General features: G+C 48.8%; 1 protein-coding gene across 6 annotated transcripts in view; it reads right to left on the reverse strand.

Annotated features, from left to right (window-relative positions):
* The window catches only part of NRP2 (neuropilin 2), a 90,761-nt gene that overhangs the window by 63,993 nt on the left and 10,214 nt on the right, over positions 1-16,554 (reverse strand). For all 6 annotated transcript variants that reach the window (XM_055811986.1, XM_055811984.1, XM_055811985.1 and 3 more), the window contains exon 2: positions 14,597-14,774. In XM_055811986.1, coding sequence (XP_055667961.1) covers positions 14,597-14,774 — 178 coding nt within the window. The remainder of the gene's footprint in view (positions 1-14,596; positions 14,775-16,554) is intronic.

Below are 16,554 nucleotides of genomic sequence, written 5' to 3' on the forward strand. Positions count from 1 at the left end.
AAATCCTGTTTGACTTCATCCAAACATCTAACTGAGCTTTCTCCTACTAGAGCTAATCCTTAATAAATCAAATGTTACAAATAACTAGAAAAAAGAAACCCTAGGAGAAAGTCAGGGACTCATTTTTGCCAAATGTAAAATTAATATAAATGCATAAGAGTTTTCCTCTTTAGCTAAAAAAAAAAAAAACTTGGCCCAAGCCCTCTGCTCCTCAGGAGGCAAAACTCTCTTTCTTCAGGTCATAGAAACAGAGTGTGAACTGGGAGAATATTACACTGGGGAGATAACTCCTGCCCAGATAAGCAGGAGCATCTACGTCCTCTCCAAGGTAGCAATTAGGCTTTAGACTTTCAAAATGAAACACCAAAGCTGCCCGGTCCAAACCGTGAAACTTTCAAACTTAGCAACAACACTGGCTAATCCCCACCACAGCCTCTTTTGGCATCATGTGCCGCAGTCATGTGCATGCCTTGGCCCGCAATCAAACAAGCTGATAAACTCCATTCTCCTCACGTTGGGTCACTGGCCATGTTAAAATCCAGTTTGGCCAGACCTTTGCTTCTGTTAAGCCGAAGCATGGTTTCCAGACTTTTTCTTCCCGTGTGAAAAACCAGAAGAAAAACTGGAAGAAACCCCACCTCTGGGGATGCTTTCTACTCTAACCATTTCATTTCCAGATAATTACAGACTCGGGCACAGCCGGGTGGGATGCTTTTATGCAGCAACAGCATCTAAACTGTCTTGACCAGTGCCCAGCAATTTGCATTTCACTCATGTAACCAAATCCATTGTTTCAGTCAATGTGGAGAGGGCTGACCTCTCCGGCACTACCTCCACTGGGCAAGCTGCCATCTCCAAGCACAGTTCATGGCCACTTCTCCCCATCTAGGCATTGCTCCAATAAGCCAACCATAAATATGTGAGGGCAGGGTGCAGCACCCCATAACCCACGAGTAAAGTCAATGGATTAACCAACTCTTCTTGCCAGGAAGGTGACTGTAGTTGGCTGCTCCTCCAGTGGCAAAATATTTTCAGCTGCTGCTCGAGTGGGAAGGCCAGCCAGTTGGTTTGAAACTGCCTCAAACAGGTTTCCCCTAAGGAGTTTTAAGGCAGGGAGGCAAAGCTGAAGTGCTTTTAACTGCCCAGACAATGGGGGGTTTGAGAAAGGAGGGAAATGCATTGCTTAGATGCTCTTCTTAGAGCTGTTTAACAAAATTAAATGGAAAACATACAATGCTTACAAATATTGCTGCGTTTTTATTAAAGATTTTTAGTAGAAAGTGCTTTGCTGATGTTAAGAGAGCTTTTATAAACTAATTATAAAGCACTTCTAATGCCTGTATTACTCATGCTTGCTTTTCCACTCCAGTCAACCCTCTCTGCTTCCCAGTCTTCCCTTTCTCTTTATTTTCTCACAGTCACTTTGCTGCTGGCTCTCGAAACAAGTCTGTGAGGCATAATAAAGGCAAACAAGCCCTAAATGCAGTGATTATGAGAAGACTTCCAACTTTTCAGTCCTTTTCTGTTGTGAAATAGCTAATCTGCTCCCTGGCCATTGAGCTATGCTCCACTGTCCCCTGAGGCCAGCACAGACCTCCCAGGTGCCCACCCAGGCACTGGTGAGATCCAGAAACCCTACGACCCACCTGGGGAGCAGCTCTAGAAAGCCTGCACCATTCCTCTGGGTGCCCCTTTCCTGAGGCACACTGCTGGGCACAAAGCAGGGTTTGGGGACTCACACTGTTCCACACATAACCAACAAACCTATTGCCCCTCAGCCCCAGGTCCTAAGAGATGCTGAGTCCCTCCCCACCGAAACACACTTCAAGGACATTAGAAAGACATTAGCTTAGGATGGAGAAACACGAAAAAATAAATTATTTATATGTTCACAGCCATAACATGCGTCCTCTCAATACATAAGCTTGTGTGAGCCTTGCTTCAAAGCCCGAGGAGGGCTGCCTGCCTCCCTACACCAAGCTCTGACCTAGCTGGCAGCTTTCTCCATCTCCTCCTAGAGCTACTATTTGAAGTAGGTAAGGGCTGGCACACAGCTAAGCCTGGTTTCCAGCGCTTGCCAGAGCTGAAGAGAGTTGCTAGGCTCTAACCTGAACTTCCCAGATGTTTAAGTGGGAGATACCATGTACAGGCATTTCCATGGGGCAAACAGCAACGATGGGATCCTCACGAGACCCTGCGAGGTAGGAAGGCAGGGGGGACCACTGGCTGGCCCAAGGTCACACAGGAAGCTTGCAGCACAGCCAAGAAGAGAAGCCAGCCTTCATTAGACAGATTATATCATATGGGAGGAGTCTGGCCCAGAAGGACAGAGAGACAAACAGGTACTGACTGCGTGCCAACAGCCCTGAATTTGGAAATGCCCAGCGCTGGCTTAAGCCTTCGAGACCGCTGGTCTGCTCGAACCATGTGTCATGGTGTCTTGAATGTAGGTGCTGAGAACAGGAAGAGAAACTGCAATTCTAGTGAAATTCAGCAGGTGTTAATACTCTGCAGGTAGCTGAGGGAAGGTATGGGGAACCTGCTTAGTTAGCCACAACAGCAGCTAGTAAATGCAGTTGTTCCCTTTGTAAAGGTGGCAGGTGGTTTGTTTCTCAGGAACTGTTATAAAAACCATAGTTTTTTAAAATATCCTCCAAGAAAAGGCTGTTTCTTAGAAATTAAATAGCAGCTGCAGTAGAGATGGTTAAAAAATAGTGAACCAGCAGCACTGTGCTTGTTTTGCAATCAAGGGGTGGCTAGAGTTAATGTCCATTACATGCTAGCTGGCTTAGTCGATTTTTCTGTGTCACCACCCATCTTCATGCTCTTTCATACGCCACCTCCAAACCAAATTCTTATTTCATGGGTGGTTACACTGTGAAAGACAAGAAAACTTTTCTGTCGTGTTTATACAATCTTGAGCAACGGCAGGACGTACCCTTCAAAGGTTAAATAGCTGCAGAAGCCACTGGGGCCTTTTAAATGATTTTTTTTATAGCCATGATAGCAGAGGCAAACACCACTGCTGTCTGATGAAGCAAAAGCAATGAAGTTTAGCTGCCAGCACTTAATCAGAGTAATTAATTATAAATACAGCAGATGAATTGGATTCTCCTTTGACTTGAACTGGTTTTACACATGTGTAACTCATCATTTTAAGGGTAATCACTCCTAATTTATCCTGGGGTGAGAAGAGAATCAGTCCTCATAGACACAGATCCTGATACAGATTTGTGCACAGACCTAAAAAACTTGCATCATATTTAGCTTTAGCCAGCTACATGTCCTCTGCTCTCAGTGGAAGCAGACTCCTCACACTCAGCTTGGGATGGGATTAATCATTCTTCTGCCCTGACGATGGAGATAGTTTAAATCACTCTCGCTGATTGGACCTGCACTTTGCGTGGCTGAACATCGAAGAGATGAATCTCTGTCTGCAGCTTGTGGGGCTGGTTTTGCCCATGCTGAGGCAAAAGATGCTCACAGAAACAGGCAGAGCTTGTCCTTGTCTTGCCCTGATGGAAATAACTAGCCCTGGCAACAGCAGAGAGAAATAGGCTACCATTGCTCTGAATCTGAAGGGATTTGACTGGATTTCAGTGACTAAAATGACCAAAATCCAATGGCAGCAGGAGGAGACCCAGAGTGGGGGAGGGGGGGGGCTAACAACACATAATTGCTTAGGATTTCTCGGAAGTTTGTCTTGAATTTGTTGCATCCAATTACATCTTTTGTAATCACAGTATTGTGGGGTTTTGTAATCATTCCACTGTGCTTTGGATTATTTTCTTTTCTCCCCAAAAATCTCACCAGAATTTCTGAGAAATGAGAAAAATGCAGTCATCCAGTCCAGAAAAAAAAAAAAAAAAAAAAAAAAAAAAAAAAAAAAAAGGAAAAAAAGACAGACAGAGAAGGAGAGAAAATAACCCTAACAGATTGGAAAACTTCTTCAAAAATGCCTTGAAGACAAAAAACGGAAACTACAAATAGCCTCTATTTATACTCCTTGGGTTGTTTTCACCCCCGTACAAGCACTGCCGATGGGAAGTCTTTCAGCAGTTACTGCTAACTTATGCTGGGGGGGGCAGGGGGGGCAGGGAAGGAAGAAAGGTAGCCAAAATACATCTTGCAAAAGGATGAAGAAAACATGGATGCAAACTGCTCCTGTGGCACGTTCTGATTCAGGAGGGAATTTCAGCTCCTAGCAGGCTGCATGCTGCTGTCATCCCCCCTCCCCGAGACCAGAGAGCAAAGGCTCCCCCGTGCTTTGCCCTTCATCCTTAGGTTGCCTTCTCCAAGCTGTGTTGCCAGATCACTGCAGAACCGTGCGTTGGAGTAGAGAAGCGCTCTCATCTGGGGCATGTCTGGAAAACCGTTCATTATGTAAGAAAACAAGATGTGCTAATGTGCACTTTAGGGGTTTTCTGCAGGCTGTTGTTCAGGAGTTACACATGGCTGTTTAATTTTATTTCTATGAATTCCTCACCCTTCTATCTTTAGCTACAGGGGTCTTGCGTTGCAAGATGTTTCGGGTATTCTTTGGGGGGAAAAAAGTCATGGTGAAACCAGGAAGAAAGTATATAAAGCATGTTAAGAATAAACCCCCTTTCCACAGCATTCTGCCTCCTGTTTCTGCTCTAAGGCAACTGAAGCAACTCACAACACTTTCATACTCCAAACCGCAGGACACTTGAGAAACTGCATTTGCACTTTCCTCCTATCTATCTATCTGTGGAAAAAATTAGACTTTGGTTTCTGTGTCATTTTACTGTCACCACTCACAGGCACTTGACCACTAATAAAAAGGAAAAAAAGTATATAATAAAAGGTAACAACCACAAAAGGAAACTTTCCTGTTGAAAAGCAGCAGAGCAGGCAGAAGGCAAGGGGGTACTTTGCTTGCTTTGCAGTAAGGGGAACAGGTGAACAGGCTCCCATCTCCTGATGGGATCCAGTGCCCTACAGCCCAGCCAACAGATAGAGACCAGTCTGCACCAGGTTAGTGCTAGTGGCTGAAGGTCTGGGGACTGGCTGGTAGGTGCTCATAAGGATTAGGGGACGTGCTCACACGTTCTGCTGACATGTTCTGCTGTGCCAGCCCTGTTCCCAGAAGAAAACTCCCTCCACAGAGACATAGAGAGTGATGTCCCACTGCACCTCGCTGGCACAGTATCAGTCATGGCCTTAGACACAACATGCCGTGAAATGCAAAAGAGCTGGTAATAACTGGGATCAGATGGGAGCTTTGCAGCTCGGCATTCCACATATCATTCATTTGCACTGGCTTTTTTCAGCACAACAGTGAAACAAACACCTCATTAAGCACCTATTGTATAAAGGAGGTTGCAAGAACAGAGCCCTGAGCAGCCCACCCTGATGTTCCTGGCTGTCTGCGTCCCTCATTAATGATAGATGGTGACCCCAGAACCAGCCCACCACAGGACAGCTTTCTGACCCCCACAGTCTCAGCACAGCCTGTTACAACCCAGCTCCTGCCTTAGCTGAAGCACAAGTAAGCAAAGCTCTGCCACCAAAGCTGGCCTGCAGCCTCTGCTATTTGGACGCTTCCACAACAATCCAACTGTGCCAGCTTGTAGTAAGAATGATTTCTGGGGCAAACAGCACACCAAACCTGCCTGATCCTCCTTCTACGTTGTGTAGGTAGCACAGCATCTCCTGCTCCCTTGTCTCCCCAAAATATGGGCACTTGCAGCTCAACACCCTTCTGAGCCTCACCTCACTGAGGGTTTGAGCACAATAAATGCCTGGATGAGGGCAAGTGCTGTGCCATGCACACACCATGCCTTTCTGCATGTTCACAGCAGCGGTGGCCTCCCACTTTGGGTCTTGGAGGCAGCAAAATATCTATCTGGGGGCGCGGGAGGAATTAGCCGCTTGTAAGGGCTGGTTGGTACCCCTGAGGTGAGCTCTGCCCTGCCTGGGACAGCAGGTTGGAAAGGCAGGCATGCCGAGGCAGAGAGTGAGACAGAGATGAGGGAGTGGGCTGCTGCATGAAGCTGGTTGTTACTTTTGCTCCTTAATGCACTCTGGAAACAGGGGGATGGGAGCGTCCCTGTTTCTCCCACAAACAAGGGCCCTGCCACTGCTTTGTTCAGGAAAATTTTCTTTGAAGCAACCCTTTGTGTCACACTCTCTCTCAGCCACGGCAGTGCGCCTGCTTTGTCCTGCCAGCTCAGCCATGGAGTGTTTACAAGCCTCCCTCACCCTTCCAGGCTGTGGTTCAGCTCCATTGACACTGAAGGCAACAGACTCCTCTCTCGGCGTGTGATGAATCAATTACTTCCTCTGACACTCTATTACTATAGCCCTTACATCTCCAGATTGCAGATGAAAAGAGAGGCTGAGAAGGGGGACAGGGAAGGGGAGAGGTCTCCTGAGGTCTCCTTCAATTGAGTTGTTGGACATCTGAAGAAATCCCCATCTGCCATATTTAAAGACACAGAGAGATGTTTTGCTCCTGAACGGCAGAAAAATCAAGAAGATTTTCACAAAAGAAAACCTAAGAAATCAAATGGGTCAAAAAACTTCAGCAACATGCAGTGAACATAGATCAATGGTGAGTCAGTCCCCTCTGCTGATGGAGATCCCAGACCTTGTTCCTGCCCGTGATTATCAGCCGAACATCGGTGTTACTGAAGGCACAACGTGTGAGAGCCAGGCGTTACACCTTCCCTTTTCACTGCAAAATAACAATGTAAATGAAACCTCACACCAACACTGCAGAAGAGGAAGGAAGCTGAGCACATGCCTCAAACTCTCGTGCTGCTGGCAGCTGGGAGTGTGTGTCCTGCTCCTTCAGCATCCGTCAACAACCCCAGTTCTGAGGGTTCCCTGGGGGTTTCTAATAGACTGAGCACTCCCCACGCAAACACCCTGCATGAGGCATGGCCTCAGCAGGGACGGGACTGAGCACAGGGGCTCTCTCACCGCCAGCAAGCGAGGACTGCCTGTCTCAGCAAAGTGAGACCCCACCTCAAAACATGGGGGCACGCCATTCCCCACACCCACCGCAGTGGCTTCTATACCTCTGCAAGATGCGACATTTGGGGCAGCCATAACGTACACAAAGAACAGCTGTTTCTGTGCCATTTGCAACAGGACTAGGTCTTTGGCATAGGATTTCTGCTGTCAGACCTCACTACTCCAGGCTCTGCTTCTGGCACTAAACACTAATACCTCCATGTCTGACCCTGCGCTACTGTAAAACCACCACCACAGTACTGGACTGTGATTGCTCAGCGACACTGTACGTAGTCCTTGGGATTCAGGGGGGGGGGGAAAAACAACAACCCCCCCCCAGGTTATCCATTCTTTCTAATGATCTACTGATCTACTCACTGAGGCAGCATAAGGAAGGCTTTCTATGGTGTGTTTGAACTGATATATCAAAGACAGTTGCTCAAAACATCCTAGCTGTGATTAGTGGACCATGACTGCTATTAACTTATAAGGAATTCCAGGATCACCAGACTGTGGTTTGCAACATATTATTACATTGCCATTCAATGGTGGTGTGCAGCCTCTTGACTTAAAGAAAATGGAGAACTAGTCTCAGACTAAAAACTAACCTCACCCAATTCTTTCAAATAAGCTCTGCACTGAGCTCTGGCCAAAAGCAACCAGAAATTTCTTCTGTTTTCAGTCTGCTCTTTGCAGTCTTTTTCTTTTTTTTTTTTTTTTTTTTTCATTCATATTTAATTGCAGAATTCACACCTGGCCAGAAAAGGCTAGGAATGAACCAGTCATCGTCTGCAGTGCTCTGACCTGCTCCTGTGTGATGCTGCTACGCGGCAGCCTTTTGAGGGGCGTGTGGAATGCACTGTTGCTATCTAGACTGGATTTTATGCCTGCAGATGCCCAGGTTTTCTCTTCTTTGTAAGGTGGGGAATGTAAAGTGATTTGCCAAAGCAGGAACAGTAAATCAATAGCAGAGAAGGGGAAAAACCCAAATCTCACAACACTCAGACCTGATATTGCTGGTGAGTCTGCCACTCCCCTGTTACAGCCTGACAATAGGGATGATATCCATTAAAAAGGCTGTGTGTAGCTAAGGCAAACAGTTGCTCATTAAAAACCTAAACCAGTTCCTACAGAAATCAAGGTGAAGCCTCTTACTGCCTTTACCAGGCTTTGGGCCTGTCCCTTAACAAAAAAAAAAAAAAACCCCAAAAAAAGAAGCTAATTTTTTTTTATATCATTCTGGAACCCTCCTTACATTCACTGAACCTTCTAACTCCTGCATCCAGACAGCAAACCTGTGACAGAGAAGAGCACTGCTAACCCCGCTGTGTGATGAAAAAACCCGCAACCAACACTCATACCCCCACAGAGATTTGAGACCCACCTGTCTGGGATGAGCCTCTGTCAATGGGGTTGCCCCCAGTGAGCTGCAGCACTGTTGCAAAGACAGCCAAGGGCCTTGGGCTCTTTGCTGAAAGCACAAGCACCTCAGCGCCGTGGTTATCATCAGACCGTTTCAGTGGGATTGCTCTACTACTGTCCTATGGCATCCATGCTAAGTGGGGTCAGCAAAGATGCAAGGGGCTTAAAGCTGGAGCGTGGCTTACGCTGCACGCTCAGTAAAGGCACATGTTCCTGACACTCTTAGCTGGATCCTGAGCCCAGTTAGTGAGGAGCCACCACAGCCAGCCCTGTGCCTGCTCCCTCCCCAGAAGCTGTGGGGGACTCACGGGTCCTGCTCCCTCCCTCGCTGGCCAGAGAGGCTGAGTAATAAGACAGTACACCACCACCTCCTCCTCCTCACAATCAGGAAGGAGTGGGAAGAGGTCTCTATCTCTAACGCTATTGTTCCCAGTGTCACCAGCTGGCCCTCAATTAGTCATCATGCCAACAGGAAACAAGGTGCAAAGCCAGATCTGACTCCTATGTGCCGGATGTCGGTGAGCTGGCGGGACACAGGAGACTGTCCTTGAGGCCATCACCTTCTGCAGAGCCTGGGCTTGGTCTGTCCCTCCAGGGAGAGGCTCTGGGGCACAGGGAAGCACAGCTGTGGAGCAAGTGGTGCTCTCACAGCTCTGCGGGTGGGCAGCAGGCAAGAGAGATGTGAACAACCTTGAGCTGTTAACCTATGCGCTGGTCTAATGCCATCACAGCTAACCCATTCACTGACATTTCATTTCAGAAAATGACCTGGGCTTGACAGGAATTATGAACCATACAGCGGATGCTGGACAGAGTTAGAAAACGGTAGAAGCTCATTTGAAGAGAAGTTGAGCTGCAGTGTCATGTTACCCAGACTGAATTATTTCCTGTAAGTTAGAAATGTTGCTTCTGGCTACCCATGTCACAAATGTATGAGCAAGCAAATGCCTTCCTCAACATCTCATCTCTGACTTCCCCTCTTTGCAAAGTTAAAGCTCAACTCCCCCAGTGCTGCAGGAGATGCAGTCACTTCCCCTTGCATCCCAGCAAAGAACCCTCCCCAAGCTCTGGCGTTCCATAGTGCTCCAAACATATTTCTCTTTTCTAAGCATGTTCTCAATCTCAAGATGAACTGCATTGTTTCTAAAATGTTTACTAATAAGCTAATTATACATACTTTTCAAAGCATTTACTAATTAGCTGTCCATAATTGCTGCCTTGTCTACTCTTAACCTTCACTGATGGAAGGATGGTTTCTTGCAATATTATGCTCGTGTTTGAAGGAGATGGCCAAGAGAGCCAGGCTGAACGCTGCAGCCACCAGCTGCCTGCCTGTCCGTGGGCACTGGGGCTGGCTGCAGCTCCCCCCTGCCGCCTGAGCAAGGGACTCGGGCCAGCATCTGTGCTGCTCTCTAGGAAGGATGCAGAGCTGTTGCATTCCAGTGCCAGGCTTCCTGGAAGCACAGGAGATGGCCACGCTGCCATAAGAGGCCTTGACTGAGCCCACGGGCCTCACCCTTTGTACTGTGGCCTGGGAACACCAGCATGTTACTGCCAGTGTCCCCTGGCAGGTGGTGCTCTGTGAGACGGGCACTAGGAGTGTGGTGTCTTCCTGTGCCAAAACTTGGCCCCTCTGCCCTTCAGGCTGGGAGCAGGGGCATCTCCTGCCCTGCCCACCCAGTACCCAGCACAAACCGGGATGCTGAACATTCAGCTCTTTTGGAACCGCTGTGACACTTAGGAGGTCACAGTGACAACTACATACGTCTTCTCATTATGGTGGCTCCTGTTCCTGCTTTTGGAAGCCCTCAGGGCTTGACATGGGGAGACAAAGTCAGGAGGAAGAGCCCGACTGTGCACCTCTGGGCTGTCTCCAATTGGCCCGTTTTTGGAGCCCTGGGCCCCTGTCTCCAGAAACCTTTGCCAGCATTTGGCATGTGCCACCAGAGGGGGCTGCAAGCCACAGCAGCAGTCCCCCAAATCCTCCCCCGACAGGGATCCTACCGATCACATGCAACCCAGTTGCAGCATGGGCTACAGCAAAACCCGCTGGCATCTTCTGATTATCAGTCAGGGTGGGTTTTTATTAAAAAAAATACCATTCCTCTGGCGCAGATGTTATGATTCAGCTGAAAGGTCTTCTGCTTGCAGCGGGAGCACGAGCTCATCCGCCGTAGTCTGGAGGGAGTGTGCCTCTGCGGTGTCTGTACAGCCATGTCCCGGCACTCAGTGGCAGCTCTGCCCAGCCTAATCCTCTGGCAGAGTCAGCCGAGTGCAGCCAGGGATGGTAGAGCCAGTAGTAAAATCTCAGGAGGGAACTTTTAATAGTCCAAAGAGAAGCCCAGCAGTGGGAGGGAGGCACGAATGGAAAAGGTGGTTATAAATGCAGTGATTCACTCAGAGCTGAGGTTTCTGACATGTATTTTCCAAACAAGCAGTGCAGATAGAACAGTGAAGCGGCAATTAGGAAGGCGCAGGCAGCTCAGCTACACAACTGCACGAGCTGGGGGACAGCCACCCCTGTTGCACACCTATTGCAAATGGTTCAGGTCTCTCCCGAGATCACAAATAAACCCCAGCATGCACAAGGCTGCCCAGCTACCACCATGCCACGTGGGGAGTGGAAATATTTTGCCGCCACAGCAGCAGCAGCGTGCTCTTCTCCACTGGATGCCACTTCCCTGTTCAGAGAGCAGATACTGACGGCACGGGGCTGCAGTGCCTGAGCAACAGCTGCGCTTGCAGCACAGAGAAGAAACGGCGAGCAGACAGGCCATTACGAATATTTCCAAATAGTTTGGCAGGTCTTTTATCAGAGCATCAAACTTCCCTTTTGGCTTTGCCATTACTGCTGTGGCCCCATGGCTGCAGGACAGCATGAACAACAGCCCAGGTCCCATACTCCCTGTCACAGTGTGCCCACCCTCCTGCAACAGGGATCCCTGCTGTGCTGGCACACAAGAGCCACAACAGCAGGAGGCCAATTTTCTTAACCTGAAGTGCCTTCCCAAAGTAAGGCACTTCCTCAGAGCAAGGATAGAGTATGAGAGCGAAAGAAAGAGCAAAAAATGTTCTGGGGCTTCAATTACACCAAATTACGTCTTTCATGATAGTGAGGTGGTGGCAGTGCAGTTACTTCTTAATGCAGCTGAACACAGCCAAAAAAAAAAAAAAAAAAAAAAAAGGAAAGCCTAGATGTGCCTCCAGAAAAACAATAGCAACAAGCAGCACTGAGCAGCTGCCCCTGGCTGCCACCTCCAGGGCGTCCATCCCCAGCTGATGCTCCCTGGCTCCAGGCAGGGAGGGCTGGCTGCCCAAGCTGCTCTCCCCAGCCAGCGCCAGCAGCACCAGGTACACAGCCCCGTTCTGGCCAGCTGCTCACCGAGGGGAAGTCACTGACCCTTCCGCAGAGGTCCCCAGGGTGCCAGGCACTGTACCGAACACAGGAGGAAACGCCTCCTGTCCCAAAGGGAAATCTAAAGCAGATACAAGGAAGGCCAGAAAGGGCATAGTAAAACTAAAAAGACTTTTTCAGACTCTTTTGTAGGCCTTGGAATGGGTTTTAGGAATGTAAATGTTATGCTTTATGAGGGAGAAACTTTAGCCTAATAAGGTAAAATGAAATGTTGAAGGAAGAAGCAGCACAGGAAGGGGTTATGGTGTTTACCTCTGGCAGCTGGAAGCACACAGGGCCCCGCTCCTGCTCTGAGGGCTGCCAGGTAGCAATACCAGAGCAGGGGGAACCTTGTCTGCCCAGAGACAGAATGCCATAATGGGGTTCATCAGCGTGTCACCTTTGTGTGAATGTGCTCTGTATTAATGATCCGATGTCAAAAGAAAGGCTCTGCCCTGAGATTGTTTCTTTGATGCTGAACTCCTGTAAAGGTTCCCACCTGCAGCTGCAATGAGGCCTTTACTTCTTAAAAGCCCCTCTGACACTCAGATGAGATATATTACCAGATGGTCATCTATTAGTACTGCTTAATGCCCAAGCATTACACAGTGTTAATACTTGTCTCCTGGTAGGTCACTTAAAAACAAAAATCTCTTCCTCCTATCAATTTCTTTCAGGCCATGTTTATCACGCACTGTTTTCATTTGGTTTGTCATGCTTCCTGTCCAGCACTAGCACTGTCCACAAAGTTCTTTCAAGCCCACTCCTTTGCAGTGCTGCATCTGGGGAGCAGGCACCCAAAGTCAGTTTGGCTGGGGGCTGGCAGAAGCCCAAGTGGATGAACCCTGTTTCACCTGCGCACAGGTTTGCAGCTGAGGGAAAGGAGGCGCAGGCAAACTTCACTTTCAGGAGAGGTTTGGTGTTAATACCTCGTTTCTAGAGAGCCACGTCACTGCAGGAGCTGACCTGAAGGGGAGACCCTGACAAACGCTCCACCATTAATGTCCCATATTGGGGACCAAAACCATCCAACTCAACTCTTTTTGCTTTAACTAAAGACTCCCTCATGCACATACATGCAAAACAGGAAAGGGTGAGACCACATAGCAGCCACTCAGATATGACACGGTAAAGTAGAAAGCAGCAAAGGGACATCATCTCCGGCATTCAGGCAGCCCCTCCAGCACGCACCACCTGCAGCTTGGGACCAGATCCTGCTCTCTCACAGGCGGCAAAACACAATAAAAGTTGTCGAGGGTGCTTAGAGCTAAAACTGACAGTTTCCTACATGTGCAGGAGATGCCAGGTGCCTGTGGGGGTTTCTGGCTCTCTGACCAACCTGGCTTTGCTTGCCTGAGACCTTGGAAAGGCAGAAGCTGGAGTCCTTCCTACCCAGCTCAACCCCTGCCCTGCAGACAATATTACCCTGCCCAATACATATTGCATACTCTGCAGACTGCGAATATAGGCCTATAAAGCTTTTATTACTGTGAATTTGGGGCAACTACATTAGCTATGAGAAGGCTATACAGTTCAGCCTGTGCAAGCAATAATAAAATCTGATAGCAACCATCATTCTCATGTGCACTGCAGAGGCCTTGTTGTGCTCACCTATGCTCACATTAAGCCTTTTGCTGCCTTCTCCCCTCTCCAAACACAGGCCTCATGCTGCAAAGTGCTAAATGCCTTGCACACACCATGACTTCAGGAGAAGTTCATGGTGCTCGAAGCCTTATTAGCCCAGGCTTTATCTGTAGGGGGTGATGAGATCCCCAGTGACATCAATCAGCACACCTTCATTAAGAGTTAGAGGAGCTATGCTGATTTATGGTGGCTGAGGATCCAGCTCTACATTTCATAACCTTCAGTACATCATCAAACCCATGCAGAATTCTTTGTTCTCCGCAGGACTGAATCTACAGTCCCATAAATGCTTCCGCTGTCCCTCTGTCCTTTTTGCAAACAGAGTTCCCCTCTCCATATATAACCCCTTTTTAATCAACAGGACCAGCATGTCTGGCAAGACTGCTGTGTCAGACCTGTTTTAGGAGACTCCAAGCTCCTTCACAGCTCAGGCATCCCTGTAGCTGGCTGTAGATTCCAGATTAAACACACAGGTTTATACGTCTGCTGAGACCATGTTATTAACTCAGCCTTTTATGGTGCCCTTTGATGCCATTAATTACTCTTTACTAGTTGTTAATTGTTTTTCCCTGACATCTAGTTTCCGAGTCCCTTCTTAGAAGGCCAAAAAAAAAGCAAACAACCTCCAACCCCCCAGTTTACCAAACACAGCAGAATAAGCATTGTGGAAAGTCAGATCTAGCCCAAACAGCTCAGATCCCCAAGCCCCCAGCCTCACATAGTCCAAGCCTGGGTCTCCAGCCCAAGGGCTCTCTGTGCCATACCTCTGCTTAGTTACACACGAGGAAATTGCTCTGCTCTCTCAGCATGGTTTAAAAGCGAGTCCACTTCAACACTGAGAAAAACAAGCTGCCTTTTAACCAAAGTCAAACTCAGGTTGAAAGCCAGTTAGCTCTTGCTTTTAGGTGATAATCAGGCTGAGTTAAGAACCACCAGTTCAGTGCAGAGTAGACTCATCCTGTGGGTCCAAAGCAGCATCTTAAAACCCCCCAGCTGGTAGGCACAATTCCCCCTGAAAGGCAATGAGATACAGCACTATGGGGGCTCAAGGATGATGCTTGTTTTCACACGCAAGGAAGCATGAGGCTCATACTGCTAGGCAAAAGCAGGGAGAAGAGGTGACTATGTACTAGAGAGGAAGGGGAAGGCTCTTACTTGCAGTCGTGCTTTTCAATTTCAAAGTGAGGGTTGAAGTTGAGGATAATCTTCTGGTTGGATTCAGGGGCGTAGATGACCCACTCGCAGTTCTGGTGGGAAGGGTAGTCATTGGGGTATCCCGGGGAGGTGATGTACCCCGCATCCTTGGAGTTCAGGCGGCCCCCGCACGGCTGAGCTGCAGAGACACAGAGGGGAACAAGGCATTGAAACAGGTTCTGGGCATCGGTTGTGCACAGCAGGTCCCTCCAGGCCACTGCTAGGGGTGGTCTGATAAAGGTCATTTTCTAGGCCACTGACATCCATTTGGTACTCTAACATTTCATATTAATCTCTGGGCAAGGGCAATTATCCTACACAACAAACCTACTCCTTTTCCCCTCCACCTCCTGCCACACTTACACACCACATTTCACACGGACCAGGAAAGATAAATAAATGCTCTCGCTGAGGCAATTACAGAGCCATAAAGTAAAAGACAGACTGATATCAGATCATCTGGAGCTGCCTCATTTTGTCCATTCTTTTGCCTTCTTTGCAAGCTGCTCTGTGGCAGTGTCCCACAGCTGCCTCGGGAGAAACCAGCATTTGGATACTGCAAACTTGATACAGCTGCAGGAGTGCAGAAAGCTTTGCCGTTCCCAAGGAAGGAAACTGAGGCACAGTGGGGCTGATGGCGAGCTGAGGCCCACCCATGTGGCCAGCGGCAGAGCTGAGGACAGTGTCCAGCCCTCCCAGCCCCAGCCTGCAGCCCCACGACAGCCCTTCTCCGCTTGCTGTGCTCTCCCTCCCCAAGCCCGTCTGCCCTCACAACCCCATCTTGGCAGACTGGCCTCCCAAAACCTTTCAACCTAACCCAGCCATTGGAATTGCAGACACAGCAGTGGCGGTTTTGTGGGGCTAGCCCACAAATGGCTGGCAATGGCTGCGTGGTGAGCAGAGGAAGCCTTTCAGCTTTGGGTTAGAACAGGCCCTAGAGGGTGATTTCATCTTCAAAAAAACATTTAATCTCATGAACATTGCAAATCAGATTTATTATTACATTACTTGCTGGGAGGAAAATCTGCATCACAGGGTCAATTGATAACGCACTACAAATCCCAACAAAGTCCCTTTCTCCACGGGGCCCCTACTGCGTGCATCTTGCTGCCCCCCCTCCACCCCCTGCCACCACCCTGTCCCAGCACCCTGGCCCCACAGGCTGCCCCAAGAAGACAGCACTGCCTCTTCACACCCAGCAAAATGGCCAAAACCCAAAATCCTCCAGAGATCGGGCTGTTCCTGTCCCTCCTGCAGCAGCCCTTGCTGCAAAGCCCCGGGTCTGCCCAGGAGAAGCAAAGCAGCGCAGACTTGTGTGGGTTCAACCCTACACTGCAAGTCTGGCTCTGTCCCTCTGCCACGGGGTCCACCAGGCCCCGGGGGTGTCCCCTGTCAGGCTGTCACAAGTCTGCCTGCTCTTGGTGAGGACATCCCAGCCTGCCTTCAAACTGCCCTCTTGCTGGTGCCAACGCCAGCAGCAGGAGCGAGGCAGGGCACCTCGGTAGCAATGCTTCCTGGAAAAAAGCACTGTTGAATAAACAACCTGCTGCTTGCACGCTGCCTGCAGAAAATGCACATGCCCTGGGCAGGAACAAGGGCAGCAGGAAGGCCCTTTGAGGGGGATCAAGGCTTCCCTCACAATGAAAAAGCGCTGTCTCAGTTTCCCCCTTGTTTTTCATGCCCTTTAGCACATTCATTCTTCAAAATAACTTTCTTCTCACACACCCAAAGGCAGCGCTGCAGCCCTCCCTTTTTTCTTAAAATAATCCTGTAAGTATTCTGAAAAATACAAGGGGAAAAATCGCAACACTGCCATGGAAGAGCTGAGAATACCAAAAAACATCTGGTTTTGTTCCACAGGAGAGCTTGCTCAACACACAAACATTTACAAACCTACGTTCTTGCACAAATCTCTTCTC

This window comes from Falco peregrinus, chromosome 8 (assembly GCF_023634155.1).
Source record: "Falco peregrinus isolate bFalPer1 chromosome 8, bFalPer1.pri, whole genome shotgun sequence".
NCBI classification, from domain to species: domain Eukaryota; kingdom Metazoa; phylum Chordata; class Aves; order Falconiformes; family Falconidae; genus Falco; species Falco peregrinus.